Here is a 24,528-nt window from a genome sequence, read left to right as displayed (position 1 = left end):
TAATCATGAAATATGATTTACATTTCCTACAACTCCTTCAAAAGCTTTGTATATATAGCCAGGTGTGGTGGCCCCTGTCAGCAATCTAAGCACTAAGGAGGCACTGAGTGAAGGATCTGAATAAAGTCCAAGGCCAGCTTTGCTTATATAAAATGGTTGTGGCCAGCCTGTGCTAAAAAACAAAATTAGAGACTACAGCAATGGCTCACTGGTTGAGAACTCATGCTGTTCTTGAAGAGGAAGCAGGTTTATGTCCCAGCACCCACATGGCAGCTCATAAGCCATAATTTCAGCTGCCAAGATCAGACCCCTTCTTTTGACCCAAACAAGCATGATGCACACACATAATGCATATACATACATGCAGGCAAACGATGGCACATGCTTTTAATTATAGCACTTAGGAGGCAGAGGCAGGCACAACTCTGTGTTACAGGCCAGCCTGATCTAGAGCCAGCTCCAGGACAGCCAGGGCTATACATAGACCCTGTCTTGAAACAAACAAAACAAAAACGCCAATAAAAAGATTCTATTGTAACCAGAGGTATGGTGGTGCACATCTTTAATTCCAACACCAAGGAGGCAAAGGCCATCCTGGTCTACAAAGTGAGTTCCAAGACAGCCCTCCCCCAAAGGCTCCTAAAAATTAAACAGCAAACAAAACTAGAAAAGTTTTGCATAAGAAAACAGTTCATGGGGCTGGAGAGATGGCTCAGCGGTTAAGAGCACTGACTGCTCTTCCAGAGGTCCTGAATTCAATTCCCAGAAACCACATGGTGGCTCACAACCATCTGTAATGGGATCTGATGCCCTCTCTGGTGTGTCTGAAGACAGTTACAGTATACTTATATATAATAAATAAATCTTTAAAAAAGAAAAAGTTGAAAACTAGGATAAAAAGCAGAAACCAATCCCCTATTGTTCCATTATTCTCACAGCAGTGGTTAAGTACCAGGTTACATGTGCATATATAAGTATGAGATTCAAAATTAAGACATGTTATTAATCAATCAAAATGCTTATCCTTGATCAATCCTACTACACAGTTTTTTTTGGCATATTATTTCAAAAATGAAGACAGAAGTCACAAAATGAAAGAAAGAAAGAAAGGAAGGAAGGAAGGAAGGAAGGAAGGAAGGAAGGAAGGAAGAAAGAAAGAAAGAAAGAAAGAAAGAAAGAAAGAAAGAAAGAAAGAAAGAAAGTCAGTCAGTCAGTCATGTATGGTCTTACATTTTTTTCTCTTTCCGAATAAGACATGGACCCATCAAGTCTGCTAAAGGTAAAGTTTCTAAGATGGCAATAATCCATCAAGATGTCCAACATGCTTGTCATTTGTGAAAAAACCAGAACCTAGAATTTAAGTACATCTATGTTAATAATTATACTGGTTCATAAGAAACTAAATGGCTAAAATTCTGTTCAGAAGTACTACCTTGTGACATCTTTTTTTAAGTTCTGGCAGCATTCGATCCAAAATTAGGAACTTCCCAGAATTTGTTACCAATTCTTCATCAATCTTAAAAGTAGACAAGGAACAGGAAGAAAACTGTTAATACCATTTCCAATCATGTGCCATTTTTATAGCTCATTTTATTTTTCTGGTTTTTAATCTCAGAGATCTGCCTGCCTCTATCTCACAATAGGAGCACTGGTATAAAAGGCACGTGTTACCACACCCAACCTTAACAGTTAATTGAACTTCTGGTGTGTCTGAAGACAGTTACAGTGTACCCCTATGTGTAAAGTAAATAAGTCTTAAAAAAAAAAAAAGAACAGTTCATACATTGCATTGTTTGTTGTGTATAACCTAGTAAAATATATACAAAAATTACCATCAGAACTCTTAATAAAAATTAAAGAAAACAAATGAGCTTTAAACACTATAAAGATTAAGGCTAAAGAAATACTTAATAAATGCACTTTTAGCTTGATGATCTGATGTTTGATTACTGGAATCAACATAAAGAGGGAAGAGAACCACACAAAGCTGTCCTGATGTCCCCCATGTATACTGTTCCATACATACAGGTACACACTACCTGTAGTAAATAAAAGTAAGGAGTATGTTGGAGCTAGAGACGGGAGGAGTGGCACATGCTTTGAATCCCAGCAATTAGGGGCAGAGACAAGCAAATCCCTGTGAATTTTAGGCCAGCCTAGTGTACAGAGTGAGTTCCAGGATACATAGGAGATCCTATCTCAAAATAGCAAAAAGAGGGTTGGGAATTTAGCTCAGTGGTAGAGCGCTTGCCTAGGAAGCGCAAGGCCCTGGGTTCGAACCCCAGCTCCGGAAAAAAAAAAAAAAAAAAAAAGAACCAAAAAAATAGCAAAAAGAATAAGTAAATGAATGAAATGGCTCAGTGTTTAAACTTTTATACAAAAGATTTTGCCTTAATAAAAAAAAAGCCACAGAGAACAAAGAAAAAAACTAGCTAATCTTTTACCTTAAACTCCTGTGTGACAGGGTCTATAGGGTACTCAATCATATATGGATGATTGCAGCACTTTCGAAGTAGCATCATTATATTCTGCAGCTTCAGATTAACTTCAGATTCTATAGGGATATTACCTTCCACAACAGTCCTACAAAAGCACATAAGTATGTTAAGTATGACAAATGTAAAAAACACAATTTAAATACCTAAAGGTACCTTTAAACTCTTACCTCTCTCTTTTTACTTCTGGCTGTATTTGACTTATTAGTTTTTCTAATTCACTAGGGAACTGATCCAGTTCGCTGTAATTTATTGACTTTCTACTTCGCCGTTTTGGTCTTCCAGTAGGACTTAACTCAACTGTTTCCTTCTAAAGAGAACACATAAAAAGCCATCCATTTAAAAAATGTAGAAACCAGGCAGTGGAGGTGCATGCCCAAGTAGCAGAGGCAGGCAAACCTCTGAGTTCAAGGCCAGCCAAGTTTACAGTGTATATTCCAAGACAGGACAAGGCTACACAGAGAAACCCTTTCTCAAATAAATAAATAAATAAATAAATAAATAAATAAATAAATAAATAAAACCTGCAAAGTTCTAAATATGAATGAAGTATACTTTTATGCACAAGAGATAATAAAGCAATCCCACCACATCTTTTAATACACTAGATATTATTTGACATTTTGAAATATTCTTGAATCCTCTCTTGGTCACTGCTACATCTCTATAAAGGAAACAGAGAGTTGGAGAGGGTTGGTCTAGTTGATAAGCCTTTAGAACAGTGCCTCTCAAAGATTCTGTGGCTGTAAAAAAATGGGCCTTCTAAAGGTGGTGAGGTGGGTGACATATAGGACAACAAATGTGGTTAAAGTACATGATACACTTCAGCAAAAATATCTTATGAAGCCCCTTACCACATATGATGATTATGTCTGGCTTTTTGTTTTCTAATATAAAGAACCATCAAACCCAGGCTGTTGAACATATAGGTATGTAAGTTTTAAACACATCTCCAATGACCACAAAACAACTAATACACAGCTGATCAAACAACTAATACACAGCTGATTACTTCAAGTTTAGGAGGGCTATAAGTAACAGAAAGTATCTTCTGTTTGGGGCCTTACTTACTCGCAAAGTCCTGAGAATAGGTGAGGAGACAAAAGACTAAAAATTAAGTCATAAAATGTTGTATCACCCATCAACAGTTACCTCACAAGATCCAAACATGTTTGCAATTGTGCGGTTCACAATAGCTGTATAGAAGATCTCTTGTTTATTGCAAAGTGGTGCATAAACAACCACTTCCCGCTTAGGAGGGACTTCAAGAGCAACATCAGACTTCAGTCTTCTCAGTAGGAAAGGCGTTAAAATCTAAAATTTAAATATGAACAAATAAATATGAACATTAGTTATCTTTTTCTCTCCTTAGGAACACTCACTCAAAGCACTCTTTACCCTCTCTTCCTATTGAGTTTTAGAAGACTATGTATCACCAGATTTCCTCATACCAGACTAGCACTTGATAACTTTAAAAAAAAAAAAAAAAAAAAAAAAAAAAAAAAAACATATACACCCAAAGACACCATTACAAGCTTACACAAAGCTGGGTGGGCTGCACATGCCTTTACTTTTTTTAGTCTTCCAGTGGCGGGGGCAGGTAGATCTGTGTTAGAGGCCCACCTGGTCTACAAACAAATCTTGTCTATGGGAGGGGAGAAAGTTTACATAAATAATGCTGAGAGGGAAAAGGTTAACAATATATAGAACAGTAAGTTACTTACAGCCCACTTGTGAAGTACTGAGAAAGATGTTAGAACAAGGAATTCATAGAAATACTACAACAGATCCAGAGACGTTTGAGTATCTCAATTCTTTGGTGTGCTAATGAGATTATGCCTGGGTTTATCAACTTTTCTTCAACTCTGATTCTGAAACATTTCTACTCCTCGAAATTGGTATATAGTTTAATTTTTAAAGTTTTTGGTCCCATGTAATTTTTGTGAATATATAAATTCTTTCTGAAGAGCAATTGCCTGTATTTTCAAGCTTATGTAATTTGCTGGGGAATTGGCTCAGTGGTAGAGGCTTGTCTGGGACACACTCCCAAAATATAGGTGAAGGGTAGTCTAAAATTTTAAATAAGAGGCAATGGAAACTTAAAAAAAAGAAAAGAGATTTCAACCTAGAATTTTCTTCTAAAGAAAAAGTACAGATATTTTAAATTTATTTATTACTAAAGAAAAAATGGTATAAAATCATATATAACTTAAGTATAGTGGGGCAGAGCATCAGGATACTAAAGCATAACTGATATCAATGTGCCTGCCTAGCCCTAATCCCAGGACTGCAAATCTGAGTTTAAGGCTACTCTGTCTATATATTGAGGCCTGTCATGGCTACATAGTTAAACCCCTCTTTTTAAAAAAAAAAAGGCTGGAGAGATGGCTCAGTGGTTAAGAGCACTGACTGCTCTTCCAGAGGTCCTGAGTTCAATTCCCAGCAACCACATGGTGACTCACAGCCATCTGTAATGGGATCTGATGCCCTCTTCTGGTGTGTCTGAGGACAGTGACAGTGTACTCATATACATGAAATTAAATTTTTTAAAACTAATAAACAAAAATGTAATGTACTAAATAGTGACACAGAAAAACTTTAATCTCTTTAATGAAAAGTTGTTTACTTCACAGAATACATATAAACGCACCGTTAAAGAGTGACAGGTGAATGAATGTAAGGACAAGCAATACGGTTACACTGGTAAGGATGCTGACTTGGAAAAGAAAGATTACTGTTGTTCAAGTCGCCCACAAAGTTTAAGTCTCTACAATTCCTATTTGATTTCTAAGTATAAAGTGAGCAGAGTAAGGAGACTTGGTACCTGGTGCAGCATATGTAAAACGTTCTGTTCTCTTTCTTTAGCTATAATATCTTCAGCAGTTTCAGAAAGACTAGTGATATCAAACCAAGACTCAAAGCTGGAAAAGAAAATTAATCCAGGTTACTCTATCATATGAATTTAATTATTCTAACACGTTTATAACTTGTTATACTTGTTTATAACTTGTTATAATGTTATAACGTTATACATGTTTATAACTTCATACATGTACATACATATACATACACATACATACATACACACATATATAGAGATATAAAATGGAGATAGGTTCTCATTTAGGCCAGGCTGACTCAAATTCACTGTAGATTCACGTCTGACCAGGAACTCCAGGTCTTCCTGACCTTCTCCACCCACAAGTGCTGATATTACAGACATACTGCATTATACACAGCATAAATTTCATATTAATTTGTGTATTATGAAACAGGAACATTGTTCCAAGGATTCAAAAGGCAATTTCTTTTTAAATAAAATTAAAACTTCATCCAAAGGAAAAGGAAGCAATTATGCTGAAACCTAAAGAGACTTTTTTTTCCTAAAAAATTCATATCATATACAAGTCAAAAAGAAATGACACTAATACTTTTTATTTCTCATTTGTTTCTGTCCTGCTAAGAATAGAAGCCAGGGCTTCAAGTAGGATAAGCAGCAGCTTTTTTTCACTGGGCTACATCTGTAGTCCAAAGCACATAGTTTAGTACTCAGGTTTTTCCATCCTGAAGATATTGAGAAAACTTTTTGAAAATAAGTTTAAAGTTTAAATAGTAATACCAACAATATAAGGTTTAAGTTGAAACTGGGAATCTTACAATTCCTCTCTGCTGCTAACTAGCCCTATGTTTCTGAAACCTCCATGCAGGTTTCCTTCTATGAGATAAAGAGTATGTAGGCCGCCTGGGCTATCCTGTGAAATGGAATTATCCACACGAAGTATCTTAGAAAACAAAAATCAATGTACTATGATCTCGTGAGTATTTAAAAGTTCATGTTTTACTTTGACTATGTTTCTTTTTTTTTTTTTGTCATTGTTTATGCACAATTATTTAGGGAAGGAGTGCACACATGTGCCACGACAGAAAGGGAGGTAGAAAAGCAAACTGAAGACGCCACTGCCTCTCCTTCTACTGGTGCAGGCTTTCAGGACTGAATTCAGGCTTCAGATTTGGCTGTCTTACACGCGCTGCGCCATCTTCCCAGCCCCTTACAGGATTATTTTTGTTTCCTTTTAATCAATCTGAATGTTTTAAGTCTTTATCTTCTCCCACATATATTCTGTCAAAAGTAGAACACATAATATACAGCACAAAAAAAATTGCTAAAATATCATTTAAGGTCAGCTACCAAATAGAAAAGAATCAGTTTCAGCTAAGAACAGATTGTTGAGGTTTTAAGAAGACATAAAACAAGTAACTGCCTTACCTACCTTTTCAAGTCATCAAATACATCTGGTAACAAAAAGTTTAGCAATGACCAAAGTTCTGATAAATTGTTTTGCAAGGGAGTACCAGTCAAAAGAAGTTTGTTATCAGCATTGAACCGTTTTAACTCCCTGATTAGCCGGCACTTCATATTCTTAATCCTGTGTCCTTCATCTACTATTAAGTATTTCCAATAGCAATGCTAGAAAATGAATTGAGGAAAGAAATTTTAAGAATCAATCTCATAATTTTTTCCTAGAAATATTTCTTCTACCCATAAAAATTCTTGTGAGGGACACCTATCAAATTTCATTAAATGTCATTTTAGTATCTACTATGATTATTCCTTTCTCCTAGTGTCATAAAGATAATAAAATTTAAAGTCCAGTGAGTATTATGTGCTTGAAATACAGCTCACTGGAAACCCCCAATATCATGTGTTAATACTTTCATTCATTCTAAATTCAAAGTCATCTTTAGTTTTTCCCTTAGTGCTTTGTCATTAGAGTCCTGGAAAACTGGGATCAAAATAATGATGATGATAATGATGGTGATGATATGATGATGGAGATGATGATGAAGAAGATGATAGGTAAAAGAAATCTTCCACTAGTTACATGTGCTCCAAACTTTGGTTTTATTACTTGTTTTTTACTTTTTATTTACTTATTTTCTTTACACAGTGTATCTCTACATATTCCTGGCTGGCCTGGACGTCAGATCCACCTGCCTTTGCCTCCTGACTAGGCTAAGCTTAAAGGCATGAAGCACCAAGACTAGTTTGCTACAAAATTTTAAAACATTTTTAGAATTTTCATTTTGACACTTACATATAAGACTGATATTATTTTAATCTGATAATTTTCCTCAACTTCTTTCAGTGACTTTAGGGGTTTCCTAGCTTCAGAATCTATATTTAGCAATATTTTCAAAAAAAAAAAAAAGCACTTATTTATATTTGAAAAGTCCTAAAAATTGTTCTCTCACATACTTGTCCTTTCTTTTATGTTGATCTGTCAAGCCAAGATATCTTTGACAGTATGATTAGCTAAAAATATATCCGAAAGAAAAAAAAAGGTGGCTAGAGATGCCTTAATGGTTAAGAGGACTTACTGCTCTGACAAAGGATCTGGGTTAGGTTCCAAACATACACATGGAGGTTCTGTCACCCCAAACCCAGGGCATCCAATGCTCTCTTCTGACCTCAGAGGGTACCAGGCATATGCCAGGCACAGTTACATATCCAGACAAAACACCCATACACGTCAAATAAAAAGCATTATACATTTCCTTTTACTAAATGTATTATCAAATTAGATGAAATATATGAAATGAGTACATTTTAAAATTATACAGTAAATTCCTAACAATGAAAAACACATATTACCACTCTTTAAATGTTGACAACTACAAAGATTGCTTTTCTGGTAACATAGAAAGCCAAATAATCTCCCACTATAAAACATCTATTTAAAAATGAAACATATGCATAGCCTAGTAAGAGCACCAGTGGAAAGGGAAGCCCTTGGTCCTGCCAAGATTGAACCCCCAGTGAACGTGACTGTTGAGGGGAGGGCAGTAATGGGGGGAGGATGAGGAGAGGAATACCCACATAGAAGGGGAGGGGGATGTTGGCCCAGAAACCGGGAAAGGGAATAACAATTGAAATGTAAATAAGAAATACCCAAGTTAATAAAGATGGGGAAAAAAAGGGAACATAAAATGCAAAACAGCCTTTGTAAATGAATGAGAGACCAGAAAAAAACAAAGAGGAATATGATGAAACTTGAGTAAGTAACAAGTAAGTAAGCATTAAAACTTTCACTGTCATTTACAGCAGCCCCATTGCTAAAACTGAAATCCTGGCAATGATTCAATGGCTCAGTGGGAAAGACAATATAGGCAAGATAAAGTGGAAATAAAACATAGATCTTCAGGTTACATATTTAAATAAGAAACAAGTTACAGGCTGAAGAGATGGCTCAGTGGTTAAGAGCACTGACAGCTCTTCCAGAGGAATTCCCAACAACCACATGGTGATTCACAACCATCTGTAATGGGATCCAATGCCCAGTTCTGGTGTGTCTGAAGACAGTGTACTCACATACATAAAGTAAATAAATGTAAAAAAAAAAGAAGAAACAAGTTACAAGACAGAATGTAACCTGAGTTATGTATAAATTATATGTTATCTCAACAGTATTTATTTACCACAGAACAATTCTAATGTAGAATTACAAGTACTCCATATATAATTCTTGAGGCAAGGTCTTAGTGCTGGCTAGTTTTGTGGACCAGGCAAGCCTCAAACTCAAGAGATCAGCCTGCCAAGTATTGGGGTTAAAGATGTGCCACCACGCCCATATTATTTTCTTCTATAAATACGCTTGCTGTAAAGAAAACTCTTTGCGCGTGCACTCGCGCTCACACTCACACTCGTGTGCGCTCTCTGTCTGTCTCTCTCTCTCCTCCGTGTGTGTGTGTGTGTGTGTGTTGTGTGTGTTGAAGACAGGGTATAACTATGTGGTCTATACTATCCACAAGCCATACCAATTCTCCTGTCTCTCTGAGATTACACTCATAATATGCTTTTATTAAACTGTAAAGCTGGGTAGGAAACATGGCTCAGCAGTTAAGAGAACTGGCTATTCTTCCAGGGATCCTAAATTTAATCCCACAAGGTGGCTCACAACCATCTGTAATGGGATCTGATGCCCTCTTATGGTGTGTCTGAGGACAGCTACAGTGTACTACTCACAGCAGAGTGTGGAAATAAATCTTTAAAAAAATTAAAAAAAAACTATAAAGGTATGGCTATTACCAATCATATTCAACAATACCACATATACAAATGGAACATTTGATAAACACTACTTGTGAATGTATTAGACATTACAATTCCACTTAAACCTGAGTGTTTTGATGTCACGTTGAAGCCATCATGCATGCTTTCTTTGTTGTATGTAAGAAAAAGTTTAAAGGTCTGGGCAGTGATAGTACATGCCTTTAATCTAAGTTCTCTGGAGGAGAGGCAGGTGGATCTAGGTAAGTACGAAGCTAGCTAGGTTTGAACAGTGACGTTCAGGACAGTCAGAGCCATATACAGATCCCATCTTAATAAGACAGAGAAAAAGCCACATGGTGGCGGCTCATGCCTTTAACAGCAGCACATAGGATACAGAGACAGGAAGATCTCTAAATTCAAGACCAGCCTGGTCTATCAAGCAAGTTCCAGGACAGGCAGGGTTGGTCAGAGAAATCCTATCTTGAAAAACCAAAAAAGGTAAAAACACAGGAAAAAGAAAAAGGTAAACAGTACATGATCAGAGAGGAAAATGCAGAGAACTGTACACAATTCGCATAGAGTAGGTGAGGGAGAAAGGCAACTAATGGCATAGTACAACACAGACATTAGTAAATAAGCACTAAAACAATGAAGGAAAAGAACAGAGCACCATCTAGTTCTAAAAGACAACATGAAAATGATTTTTTTCTGCAAATCTATTCATATTTGAATAAAACTGAATGAATAAACTCCAACTACACATCTCAAATTTGTCTACAACATAATTATATTAATGTATGACCAATCCTAATACTTTTAATATAGCTATAGCATAAAATGCCAGTAATTCTACTAACAGACATCAAACTTAATCACAATTTTTCCATGGACAAAAGTCTCCAATTTCTAAAGGAAATGCAAAGTGTATCTACTACTTCACCCACAATAAAACAAATGTTACTGGATGATAACAGTATGAATTAAAAATCTGATTAATCATCTACAAAGCAACCATGTGTACCTGTAAAGCATTCTGGTCTCTCATAGCTATTTCAAATGATGTGATTACAACAGGATGAATCTGCAACGTCCCTTGTCTTTTGTGAATATTCTTTACTAATTTTCGACGTTCCTGCCGGTTTCCATGATACAGCAAAGTAGGAATCTACAAGGTATATTGATTCAAAGAGAAATATAAAGGATTTGGAAAATACAGAACAAGTCCCTTCCTCAAAGAATATTTTAGCTTTATTTTCCTATGACTAAGTTAACAAATCATTTGACTGACATAAGAAAAACAAGAAAAAAAAGCACTCCTAAACCCACAAAAACAAAGAGGTTTTATGAAGCAGATGGGTAAGCTACTTTAGGAATATATTCTCATAAGGACATAGGTAAGATAGCATGTGTATGCAGTACTTGTATGTGTTTAACTTGAAAACAGAAATTTATAAACATGTAAAAACAGTTAATTCTTTTGTGATTTAGAACTTATTATTTGATAAGCTGACATATACAAGAAATATAGGAGGAATAGTATGTATTAGGGGAAAAATGTTAACAACACACACGAGGGGGATAGGACTAGAGAGATGGTTCAGCTGTTAAAAGAGCACCTATTGTTCTTCCAGAGGACCCAGGTTCAAATCCCAGCACCCACACGGCAGCTGACAACTGTCTGTAACTCCAAGATCTAACATATTCACATAGACACACATGCAGGCAAAACACCAATGCACATTATAACTTGTAACTCCAGTTCTAGGGGATTGGATGCTTATACTGGCACCAGGTACTCATGTGCAACACATTTAAAAATAAAAATAAACATGAGCTAATAAACAGTCAATTGGATGAGGAAGCAGACTAGAAAACCCAATGTCAAATTGGGCTAACCTATCTGAGGACAGCTGGGCTATACAGAGTAAAATTTTGTCTCAAAAACAAGCAGAAAAATATGGACAACCAAAGAAATTTTAATGTACATCTGACTCAGATGAAATAAATTTATGGAATTCCAAAAACAATTTAAGAAAAATGTATCACAGGGGCTGGGGATTTAGCTCAGTGGTAGAGCGCTTACCTAGGAAGCGCAAGGCCCTGGGTTCGGTCCCCAGCTCCGAAAAAAAAAAAAAAAAAAAAAAAAGAAAAATGTATCACACTACCAATCCCAATCCTATATATAAATCAAAGAATGGTCCTACTCAAATTGAGTAAGTTAAATCAGTTGCAAAGTATATAAAAATCACTTCAGTTACTGTGAGTGGTCTGTATTTCAATACATGCAATGTATTAATGTAAAAGTATATCTTACTTCTGGAGTAAATCTTTTGAACTCAGCCATCCAGTTAGGAAGTGTAGACAAAGGGCCACAAACAAGGAAAGGTCCAGGTACTCCCCTCTGAATCATCAATGCAATTGTAGCAATGCACTGAACCGTCTTTCCCAAACCCATTTCATCTGCTAAAATGCCATTAATTCCATTTTCCCAAAGCATCTGTACAAAAGAATGCATTACACATAAATGTCAATACAAACATTTCCTGAATTAACAAAGGCTTCATTTTTAAAAGCATAATCAAAACTATGAATTTAGCATAATAAACTCTAAGTTATAAGAAGTTCTTTATCTAGAACATAGAAAGTGTTGAAGGTCTAACACTCATTTTAAAATTTAAAATTTCCACTTTAAAACACTCAGAAAATATACACAAGGACTCAGCAGTTAGGAGCACTTGCTTCTCTTCCAAAGGATCCCAACACCTACCCTAGGTATTCCACAGTCACCTGCAACGCCAGCCAGAAAGGACCTAAGGCACTCTCAAGGCTTAAGCAGACAACCAGGACAAGGCGCGCATGCGCCACTCAACACACACAATAATGTTAAAAAATGCAAATATTTCTTCTATATTAAAATGGAAAATTTTGCATAGTAGTGTATCATGCTTCTTAATTAGAGAAAGGATTCCATATGCAAGATCAAAAATTAAAAACCTCGTCTTGGGGCTGGGGATTTAGCTCAGTGGTAGAGCACTTACCTAGGAAGCGCAAGGCCCTGGGTTCGGTCCCCAGCTCCGAAAAAAAGAACCAAAAAAAAAAAAAAACAAAACAAAAAAAAACCTCGTCTTATATCAGGTGTGGCACTACATAATTTTGATCTCGGCATTCAGAAAGCGGAGGAAGATGAACCTCTGAATTTGAGACTACACTACCCTAAGTATGTAGTGAAACCTGGGTCAACCAAAGCTCCAAAGTGAAGCTGTGTCTCTAAAAACAAAAAACAAAAGCAGGTAAGACAAGGGCTGGGGAAATGTGCTTAAGACTAAGGAACTGTGCTTGGAAACCCAAACCACACAAAAGCTGGACACAGCAGCACACATGCACCTGTAATCCCTGCACTCCTACAAAGGCAGGAAAGTCTCCACAAGCTCCTGAGTCAGCTGGCAGAGCTGGCATACACACCTACACTGACAACTCAAGACAGGTTTCATAGGAAATGCAATGCCATCCATCACTTGAAGAAATGGATGCAGCAGGGCCAGGAGTTCAAGTTCCTTCCTGACTCACCATTTCCAAGCTAGTCTCAGTTATGTGAAACTTGCTTCTCTTTCAAACAAAAACAAAACATGTTTTAAAGACAAAAAATGGTGCCGAGTGCTCAGCAGATAAAAGCCCTACTACGCATGCTAGGCTATACTGTATTCAATCCCCAGCATCCTCAAGGTGGAATTAACTCCCAAGTTACTATGACGCCCTCAAATCATACACCACGGCAGCACATGAGTCAACACATGCTTATCACACACTCACACACCAAATAAAGAGAATGATGAAGATGACGATAAAATTTGGAATGACATGACAGCTTAGCAGATAAAAACATTTGGGATGCAAGTCTTCTAAGTTCAACTGTAAAATATTAACATAAAGGTGGAGAGAACCGACTCCACAAAATCATCTTCTGATACATACACCTGTGCTGTGGTGCACAACCTAATCCCCACATAGACACAAAAGTAATTTAAAAATAAAAAGAGAGAAAACTCATTACCCTAAGCCATTCCATGCCTTCTACTTGGTACCACCTCATCACTCCTCCTGTGAAATGCTTGGGTTGTTGAAAGGGTACAGGCTGTCCATTACATTTCCGAACTGGATCAAAAAAGAATTTAGAATTCTGCCTAACAGTTTGAGACAATCTATCTTTAATCATACTATTTGAATCCTTATTTTTCTGAAGATCTTCTACACAAAGATTAGTAGTGGAAGAGTTTTCATCCTGTAATGAGAAATATTTAATTAAAGCCTTGGTATTAAATGTTACTATGTTCACTATTTATCTATCAGAAAGTGCAACAGGCTGGTGGCATAGCTCAGTAGGTAAAAGCATTTGCTGTACAATCTTGGAGACTTGAGTTGCAATGAAAAACCAGACTCTAAAGTTGTCCTAACTTCCACATATACATGAGAAGCACACACATGCATCATGCATGAGACTTTTATCAAAAAAGAAAATATAATGAAATCTACATACTGTAGGTACTAGTTCTAGAGAAATCTGTATGCACAGTCACAATATCCAAGACTTTCCTTTCCCATATAAATGTGAAGTCACAAAAAAATAATAGGGCTGGAGACATAGCTTAGGTCTTCACAGTTCGGAGATCTTGCAGAAGAAAAGAATTCACTTGCCGGCACTCGCCTGTACTCTAGCTCTGGGAGATCCCTTTTACGGCCTCTTCATGTACTTAAATGCATGTGTATTTTATAGACACATTAATAAAAACAATCTTTAAAAAAGGAATGCCAATATATACCTATTTTTGAAACTCAATAACAACTTAATAATCAATTATATATTTTTACCAGTTAGAAAAGCCTTCTTTGTTTGTAACTACCTCCTATGTATCTCAGGCTGGCCTTGAACTCATGATAAACGCCAGTCAGGACTCAAACTCATAATCCTCCAGGTTCACCTGACATAACGGGCCAGACCAGACTCAAAATGCCATAAATTCTCCTTAAAAATGTTAGAAAGGGCAAGATGGCTCAACATTTGCTAGCAACCTTGATGATGAATGGTCTGACTTGTTCAATCCTAAGGACCCACACATGATAAAAAAATAATTTCTACAAGTTGTCCTGATACCTGCATGCCATACATCCAAAAACTAAATTAATATAAAATAAACAAGAAACAAACAAACATGAGAAAAGGGCCTGCAAGATGGCACAGCAGGTAAAGGACCCTGCCCTCAATCTGTTCTTCTGAGCTCCATAACATATACCATGGCATGCATAAGCATTCATGCAGAGACACAAATAGTAATAAATTTAAAATGTTACCTCATTATCCTTATGTTTTTTAGCCACTGACAAAATTTCCTATAAGATTGAAAACATAAAAATTAATAATGTACGAGACTACCACTTCTACCATGCTCTAGGGGTGCATGCCTGTAATCCCAGCACCAAGGAGGCAAAGACAGGCGGTTTGAACCAACCCTGGTCTACAGGATAGCCAAGACAGAGAAACCCTGTCTCTAAAGAATAAAACAAAACAAAAAAAGGACTGCCACTTCCACAGCCCCAACAGCATGACCCAGGTAAATTACTCTCATCCTTAATTAAAGATGTGCCCTTTTGGTTGGGGATTTAGCTCAGTGGTAGGGCACTTGCCTGGGAAGCGCAAGGCCCTGGGTTCGGTCCCCAGCTCCGAAAAAAAGAACCAAAAAAAAAAAAAAAAAAAAGATGTGCCCTTTTATAGTGAACAGTGGTCAATGCACAAATGCATAGCTGACTGAGTTAGGCCCCAGGGTTGGGGGTGGTCATGAAGAAGCAAGAGTTCAGAGACAAGAACTGGGATGAAATACTTTAAAGCATGAGCTGAGAATAGTATACGACTTTAACCCCAGAATTAGAAAGGCAGAGACTGTTGATCTCTTTGAGTTCAAGGCCAGCTTTATTGCACAACTAATTCTAAGCTAGCCAAGCTAAATAGTAAGACTCTGCCTCAAAGGGGAAAAAAGATAAAAAGAATTGGGAAAATGGCCCAAAAACTAACAAAGATTACTATACAATCATAAGTACAGGAATTCAAAATTCCTGTAACACATAATAATCAGGGCATCTCACAAATATCTTTAACTACAGCTCCAAGGAACCTCAAGCTCTCTTCAGGTCTGAATTATGTACAAAGGTGTGTGTATCTGTAAACCAAAGATTCATGGGGGGCTGGGGATTTAGCTCAGTGGTAGAGCGCTTACCTAGGAAGTGCAAGGCCCTGGGTTCGGTCCCCAGCTCCGAAAAAAAGAACCAAAAAAAAGATTCATGGATTCCTTCGATAAATGGCTGGTACCATCCTCCTGCATGAGTACTTCTTAGTATCTTTGCTGTAGCCTCACATGTAGTCTATGAATCTCTACACATTGTTCCTATAAACCAGAAACCTCTACTTTCTCTACCAAGAATGTTATAATTTTATTAAAATCCACTTGATATACCCCCTCCACTCCGTCCTTTCTGCTGGGACAGACTGCTAGCTAGTTTGCTCCCCAGAAGAGCTATATATTCTGAGGAATACCAGAAAATCCACTGCACTCAAGAGCATTTGGTAAGAACCCTCCCAAAGTCCTACAGCTGCCTCTGGGAGCCCAGTGTACTTGGGGAACTATCATACCCCAAAACCCCCACCTGCTCAATACCACTCCCCTTTCACCTGGTCCTTTTTGCCAGGACAGAATGTTAGCTAGTCTGCTCCCAGAAGACACCATATCCTGAGACATACCAGAAGAACCACTACACTCAGAGCGTCTGACACAATATCCTGAGGCACTTCAGGAGATCTGCTACAACCAGGGCATAGGACACCATGACTAGAGACATCCCAGGAGCTCCTTTGTACACAGGGCAACTGAGCAACTGACACCACAGTCTGAAGACTTTCTGGGGGCTCTGTGGCATGCAAGACAACTGACCCAAAAGACTGAAAGCAGCCCTGGAGTTCTACTGCACACAGAAAAACAAAACCCCAGTCCGTAACCCCCACACACTCCCCCTCTCGCTCCCCCAGAGAACATCATCTCACAGGACAACAGTATGACTGCTCCTCTGAAGACCCAACAGTCTGAAGGCCTCCCAGGAGATCTACTGCAGACAAGACAACAAATCAGCAGCTTCTCTGCCCCTCTGAAGACCCTCCAGTTGGAAGGCCCCACAGGAGGTCGGCTACAGCCAGGGCCACAGGCTTACCAGGAGACCTGTTATAACCCAGGGACAAAAGAGGCTGACTCCAGACAAGAGTCACCCAGACCAGCAAGTACTAGAGATGTGAGGGGCAAGCTCAAGACCATAAGCAACAGAAGCCAATATACTTGAGTATCATCAGAACCCAGTCCTCTCACTATTGCAAGCCCTGAATACACCAACATAGCTGAAAATCAGGAAGCTGACCTAAAATCCTATCTTAGGAAGATAACAGAGTCCTTTAAGGAGTAAATAATTCAATAATGAAATACAGGAGGGATGAAGAGATAGCTCAGTGGTTAAGAGCACTGACTGCCCTTCTAGAAGTCCTGAGTTCAATTCCCAGCAACCACATGATGGCTCACAACCATCTGTAATGAGATCTGATGCTCTGTTTCTGGTGTGTCGGAAGACAGCTACAATTTACTCATATAAATCTTTAAAAAATAAATAATTAATTAATTAATTAAAAAAATAGGAAAACACAGGTAAACAGGTAGAAGCCCTTAAAGAAACAAATAAATCCCTTAAAGAATTACAGAAAAACACAATCAAACAGGTGAAGGAATTACAAAAAGTGATCCAAGACCTAAAAGTGGAAATAGAAACAATAAACAAAACACAAAGGGAGCTAAATCTGGATATGGAAAACCTAAGAAACAGATCAGGAATTACAAATGTATAAGTTTCACCATGAGAATGCAAGAGATAGAAGAGGAAAATCTCAAATGTAGAAAATACCTTAGAAGAGACTAACAAAACTGTCAAAGAAAACTCAAAACTTAAAAAACTCCTAACTACCCCACAAAATAAAAATCCAGGAAATTCAGGACACAATGAAAAAACCAAATCTAAGAATAATTGGAGTAAAGGGCAACAAAGAGTCCCAGCGCAAAAGACCTAAAAACGTCTTCAACAAATTTATAGAAGAAAATTTCTCCAACCTAAGAAACAGATGGCCATAAAGGTACAAGAAACCTACAGAACACCAAACAAATTGGACCAGAAAAGAAAATCCTCTCGCCACATAAAAATCAAAACACTAAATGCACTGAATGAGAGAGAATATGAATATTAAAAGCTGCAAGGGAAAAGAGCCAAGTAACGGACAAAGGTAAATCTATCAGAATTACACCTATCAGAATTACACCAGATTTCTCAGAGACTATGAAAACCAGAACAGCCTGGTCAGAGGTCATGCAGACTTTAAGAGAACACAAATGTCAGCCCAGGTTACTATACACAGCAAAACTCAATCAACATAAATGGACTAACCAAATATTCCAGTAAAAAAACAAATCCAAACAGTATCTATCTACCAATCCAGCCCTACAGAGGATCGTAGCAGGAAAATACAAACACAAGGAAAATACCTAGTCCAAAGAAAAGACAAGATATTCAACACCTCACAAAGTAGCCAAAAGGAGAGAATCACAAGCACATGAAGCCACTCACAAAAACAAATATAACAGGAACCAATAGTCATCTGTCTTTAATATCACTCAATATTAGTGGACTCAACTCACCTATCAAAAGATATAAGCTAACAGATTGGATACACAAACAAGACTCAGCATTTTGCTGCATACAAGAAACACACCTCAATAACAAAGACAGACACTGTCTCAGAGTAAAAGGATGGAAAAAGATCTTCCAAGCAATGGTCCCAAGAAACAAGCTGAAGCTGCCATACAAATACGCAGTAAAATAGACTTTCAAACAAATTATCAATCATGATGAATACTTCCTATTCATCAAAGGGAAAATCCATCAGGAGAGGGTCTCAATTATGAACATCTATACCCCAAATGCAAGGGCACCTACATTCATAAAAGAAACTTTACTAAATCTTAAAGCACACATTGAATACCACATAATAATAGTGGGAGACTTCAACACCCCACTCTCACCAATGGACAGGTCATTGAAACAGAAACTAAACAGAGACACAGTGAAAATAGGGGTTATGAACCAAATGGATTTAACAAATACTACAGAACACTTTACCCTAAAACAAAAGAATAAACCTCAGCACCTCATGGTACCTTTTCCAAAACTGACCATATAATTGGTCACAAAACAATCCTCAACCAATACAAGATTGAAATGATCCCATGCACCCTATCAGACCACCATGGCCTAAGGCTGGTCTTCAATAATAACGAAAACAGAAAGCCCACATAACACCTGGAAACTGAACAACTCTCTACTCAATGATAATTTGATCAGGGAAGAAATAAAGAAATTAAAGACTTTTTAGAATTTAATGAAAATGTTAACACATCATACCAAAATTTATGGAACACAACGAAAGCAGCTCTAAGAGGAAAATTCATAGCACTAAGTGCCCTGATAAAGAAACTGGAAATGTCTTACACTAGCAACTTAATAGCACACCTGAGAGCTCTAGAGTAAAAAAAAAAAAAAAAGAAAAGAAAAACCAAACTCAATAGTAAAAGGCAGCGGGGTTGGGGATTTAGCTCAGTGGTAGAGCGCTTGCCTAGGAAGCGCAAGGCCCTGGGTTCGGTCCCCAGCTCCAAAAAAAAGAACCCCCCAAAAAAAAAAAATAGTAAAAGGCAGCAAATAGTCAAACTCAGGGCTAAAATCAACCAAATAGAAACAAAGACAATAATACAAACAATCAACAAAACAAATAACTGGTTCTTTGAGAATCAACAAATTAGATTAAGCCCCTAGCCAAAAAAAAAAAAAATAGTAAAAGGCAGCAAATAGTCAAACTCAGGGCTGAAATCAACCAAATAGAAACAAAGACAATAATACAAACAATCAACAAAACAAATAACTGGTTCTTTGAGAGAATCAACAAATTAGATTAAGCCCCTAGCCAAACTAACTAAAGGGCCCAGAGGCAGTATCCAAATTCACAAAATCAGAAATGAAAAGGGAAATGTAACAACAGAAATAGAGGAAATAAAAAAAACCATCAGATCCTACTACAAAAGCCTATACTCAACAAAACTGGAAAGGAAAGTTTTCTAGACAGATGCCTCATACCAAACTTAAAAAAGAGCGGGTAAACTTTCTAAACAGGCCCTTATCCCATAAGGAAACAGAAGTCATTAAAAATCTCCCAACCAAGAAGAGCCCAGGGCCAGATGGATTTAGTTCAGAATTTTACCAGACCTTCAAAGAAGACCTGATACCAATATTCCACAAACTATTCCATAAAATAGAAATAGAAGGAACACTACCTAATTCATTTTAAGAAGCCACAATTACTCTGATACCTAAACCACACAAGGACACAACCAAAAAAGGGAACTTCAGGCCAATCTCGCTTATAAATATTGATACAAAAATACTCAATAAAATTCTTGCAAACTGAATCCAAGAACATATCAAAACCATCATTCACCAAGATCAAGAAGGCTTCATCCCAGGGATACAAGGTTGGTTCAATATACAAAAATGCATTAATATAATCCACTATATAAACAAACTCAAAAGATCATCTCCTTAAATTTAGAAAAAGCATTTGACAAAATACAACACCCCTTCATGTTAAAAGTATTGGAGAGATCAAGAATTCAGGCCCATACCTAACATAATAATAGCAATTTACTGCAAACCAACAGCCAGTATCAAATTAAATGGAGAAATACTTGAAGCAATCCCACTAAAATCGGGGTCAAGACAAGAATGCCCACTCTCCCTGTATCTATTCAATATAGTTCTCGAAGTGCCAGCTAGAAACAACAAAAGGAGATTAAGGGGATACAAATTGGCAAAGAAGAAATAAAATATCACTATTTGCAGATGATATGATAGTATATATAAGCAACCCCAAAAATTCTTCCAGAGAACTTCTACAGCTGATAAACAACTTCAGCAAAGTGGCCGGATATAAAACTAATTCAAATAAATCAGTAGCCTTCTTCTACTTAAAGGATAAACAGGCTGAGAAAGAAATTAGGGAAACAATATCCTTCACAATAGCCAGAAATATTATAAAATATCTTGGGGCAACTCTAACCAAACAAGTGAAAGATCTGTGACAATAGCTTCAAGTCTCTCAAGAAAGAAATCAAGGAAGATATCAGAAAATAGAGAGGTCTCTCATACTCATGGATTGGCAGAATTAACATAGTAAAAATGCCCATCCTACCAAAAGGCAATCTACACATTTAATGCAATTCCCATCAAAATCACAACAAAATTCTTCCAAGACATGGAAAGAGCGATTCTCAAATTCATCTGGAAAGGCAAAAAAGCCAGAATAGGGAAAACAATTCTTAACAATAAGACTGCTGTGGGAATCACCATCCCTGACCTCAAGCTATACTACAGAGCAATAGTGATAAAAACTGCATGGTATTGGTACAGAGACAGACAGGTTGATCAATGGACTAGAACTGAAGACGCAGAAATAAAACTACACACTTAGGTACACTTGATCTTTGACAAAGCCAAAAATATACAATGAAAAATAGAAAGCATCTTCAATAAATGGTGCTGGTCTAACTGGATGCCTGTATGTAGAAAAATGAAAATAGACCCATATTTGTCAGCTTGCACAAAGCTCAAATCCAAGTGGATCAAGTGCCTCAACATAAAACCAGATACACTCAATCTAATCGAAGAGAAAGTGGGAAAGAGCCTTGAACTCATTGGCAATGGGGGAAATTTCCTAAACAGAACTCCAGTGGCTAACGCTCTAAGATCAAGAACTGATAAATGGGACCTCATGAAACTGGAAAGCTTCTGTAAGATAAAGGACATAGTCAATAAGACAAATCATCATCCTACAGATTGGGGGAAAAAAATCTTCACTAGCCTCACATCCAATAGAGGGCTAATATCCAAAATATATAAAGAACTCAAGGAGCTAACCACCAAAAAACAAAAATCAATCAACCCAATCAAAAAGTGGTATATAGAACTAAACCAAGAATTCACAACAGAGGAATCTCGAATGGCTGAGAAGAACCTAAATAAATGTTCAAAGTCCTTAGTGATCAGAGAAATGTAAATCAAAACAAACCCGAGATTCTACCTTATACCAATCAGAATGGCTAGAATCAAAACCTCAGGTGACAACACATGCTAGTGATGATGTGGAGAAAGAGGAACACTCTTCCATTGCTGGCTGGATTGCGAACTGGTACAACCACTCTGAAAATCAATTTGGAGATTCCTCAAAAAACCGGAAACACTCCTATCTAAAGATCCAGAAACACCACTCTTGGGAATATACTCAAAAGATGTCCCACCAGGCCATAGGAGTACATATTCCACTATGTTCATAGAGGCCTTATTTGTGATAGCCAGAAGCTGGAAACAACCTAGATGTCTCACAACAGAAGAATGGATACAGAGAATGTGGTTCATTTACACAGTGTTATTCTACTCAGCTATGAAGAATGAGGACATCCTGAGTTGTGCAGGCAAATGAATAGAACCAGAAAATATCATCCTGAGTGAGGTAACTCAGACCCAGAAGGATGTGCACAGTATGCTCTCAGTAATAAGTGGATATTAACCAAGAAAAGAAAAGAAAAGAAAAGAAAAGAAAAGAAAAGAAAAGAAAAGAAAAAAGAAAAGTATAGAATACCCAAGATACAGTCCACAGAACTCAAAAAAGGCAACAAACTGAAGGGCCCAAGTGAGGACACCTGAATCCCACTTAGAAGGGAGAAGAAAGCAACAAGGGGGAAGGAGGGAGGGACCCGGAAGGGAAAGGGGATGGAGAGGAGGGGAACATGATCTGGTATTTGTGGGGGAAAAGGACTGAAGCCCTGAGGGCCAGCAAAAAGAATGGAAACAGGCGACCTTGAGGTAGGAGGTTAGGAGGACCCTCCAGAATGTACCAGTGACCTGGGAGATGAGAGACTCTCAGGACTTAAAGCAGGGAACCCTAGATGAAAGGCCCTACAGTAGAAAGAGGGAACTTGTAGAGCCCACCTCCAGCAGAAAGACAGGGCATCAAGTGAGTGATGGGATTGCTATCCCATAGTCAAAACTCCAGCCCCTAATTGTTCTTGTCTGAAAGAACTACAGGGATGGAAATGGAGAAGAGCCTGAGGAAAAGAAGGTCCAGCAACAGGCCCAAAGTGGAGTCCCACCTCAAGGGGAGGCCCCAAGGCCTGACACCATTACTGGGACTATGGAGCACTCACAAAAAGGGTCCTACCTATCATGCCTGCTCTCTGAAAGACCCAACAAGCAGCTGAAAGAGTCAGATATATATATATATGGGCACCCAACCAATGAACAGAAGCTGCTTACCTCTCTGTTGAATTAGGGAAAAGCTGGAGGAAGCTGAGGAGGAGGACAACCCTGTAGGAGGACCAGCAGTCTCAATTAAGCTGGACCCCTGAGATCTCTCAGACACTGGACCACCAACCAGGCAGCATACACCAGCTGATATGAGGCCTCCAACACATACATAGCAGAGGACTGTCAGGTCTGGGTTCAGTCAGAGAAGATGCACCTAACCCTCAAGGACTGGAGGTCCCAGGGAGTTTAGAAGATTGGGGGGGTAGGGGGATGGGGTAGGGACATCCTTGTAGAGACGGGGGTGGGAGTGGAGTGGGGTAGAGGTGTTAGGGTATGGGATACAGAACAGTCAGAAGGTGGACTGGGAGGGGAATAAAATCTGGAGTGTAAAAATAAATTTTAAAAAATCCACTTGATACCTAATAAACATGATGAAGATTGATAACTGCACACTATTGTATACCCAGCACTCAGAATTCCAAGTTAGAGGCCAGTCTGATTGATACACTGAGACTCTATTAACAAAACAAACAAACAAAAACAGCTAATATTAGGGTTAGAGAGATGGCTCAGTGGTTGCTCTTCCAGGGAACCTAAGTTCAATTCCTAACACTCACATGGAAATTCACGATCTTTCTGTAATTCTGGTTCCTGGGGATCTGATGTTCTCTTCTGGATTGAGGACACTGTACATATATATAAGTAGGCAAAACCATACAAATAAAATAAAATTCTTTTTTCATCAAATAAATGACTTTCACTTAAGACAGGCCCTATCTAGCCTGAAACAATGTAGACCACACTGGCCTGGAAACTAGAGATCTGCCTGCCTCTGCCTCCCAATTACTGGAATTAAAAAGCATGCATCACTCAGTCCAGTTAAATAAATACATTTTTGTTATGTTTTTCAAGATAGGATTTCTCTGTGTAGCCTTGGCTATCCTGGAACTTACTCTGTAGACCATAGTAGCCTTGTATTCATAGAAATCTGCCTGCCTATGCCACCAAAATGGTAAGACTAAAGGCATGCACCACCACCACCCAGCAAGTAAATACATTTTTAAAGTAAAACCAACAGTAGATTTTAGACATCAAGCATTATGTAATCTCCTTATATTATTACCTCTTTTGACATGACCTCTGAAATATTATAAGATTCATCTTCTCTTCCTCTTTTCTTTTTCATGACTGTAAAACAAAACCATTTAACTTTTTGATAGCAGCTAAAAACAGAAATACAAACATACATACATCCTTCAAGCTGAAACAAAGTCTATTACCTGTATTCTCTTCATTTCCATCAATTAAATTTTTACCCTAGAAAACAGATTTAGAATGTTACTATTTTTATTAGTTTTATGTTTTCCCTACATGTGTATTCTGTGCACCTTGTGCACCCCTGGTGCCAATAAAAGAGGACATCAGATTCCCTTAGAAAGAACCATGAATGTGAGCCAGGTGGTGGTGGCACACGTCTATAATCTCAACACTTAAGAGGCA

The 24,528-nt window shown here is 37.8% G+C and overlaps 1 protein-coding gene across 2 annotated transcripts in view; it reads right to left on the bottom strand.

The window, feature by feature from the left end:
• Positions 1–24,528, bottom strand: part of Hells (helicase, lymphoid specific) — a 45,651-nt gene that overhangs the window by 11,545 nt on the left and 9,578 nt on the right. For both annotated transcript variants that reach the window (XM_017589048.3, NM_001106371.1), the window contains exons 5-17: positions 24,309–24,345; positions 24,152–24,216; positions 14,893–14,931; positions 13,598–13,825; positions 11,861–12,043; positions 10,568–10,711; positions 6,767–6,963; positions 5,320–5,416; positions 3,648–3,809; positions 2,666–2,805; positions 2,445–2,583; positions 1,433–1,516; positions 1,231–1,350 (exon numbers count right to left, since the gene is read on the bottom strand). In XM_017589048.3, the coding sequence (XP_017444537.1) occupies positions 1,231–1,350; positions 1,433–1,516; positions 2,445–2,583; positions 2,666–2,805; positions 3,648–3,809; positions 5,320–5,416; positions 6,767–6,963; positions 10,568–10,711; positions 11,861–12,043; positions 13,598–13,825; positions 14,893–14,931; positions 24,152–24,216; positions 24,309–24,345 (1,635 nt within the window). The remainder of the gene's footprint in view (positions 1–1,230; positions 1,351–1,432; positions 1,517–2,444; positions 2,584–2,665; positions 2,806–3,647; positions 3,810–5,319; positions 5,417–6,766; positions 6,964–10,567; positions 10,712–11,860; positions 12,044–13,597; positions 13,826–14,892; positions 14,932–24,151; positions 24,217–24,308; positions 24,346–24,528) is intronic.

This window comes from Rattus norvegicus, chromosome 1 (genome assembly GCF_036323735.1).
Source record: "Rattus norvegicus strain BN/NHsdMcwi chromosome 1, GRCr8, whole genome shotgun sequence".
Classification (NCBI taxonomy): Eukaryota; Metazoa; Chordata; class Mammalia; order Rodentia; family Muridae; genus Rattus; species Rattus norvegicus.
The sequence above is the reverse complement of the archived record's forward strand: the minus strand, read 5'-3'. Positions and strand labels throughout refer to the sequence as shown.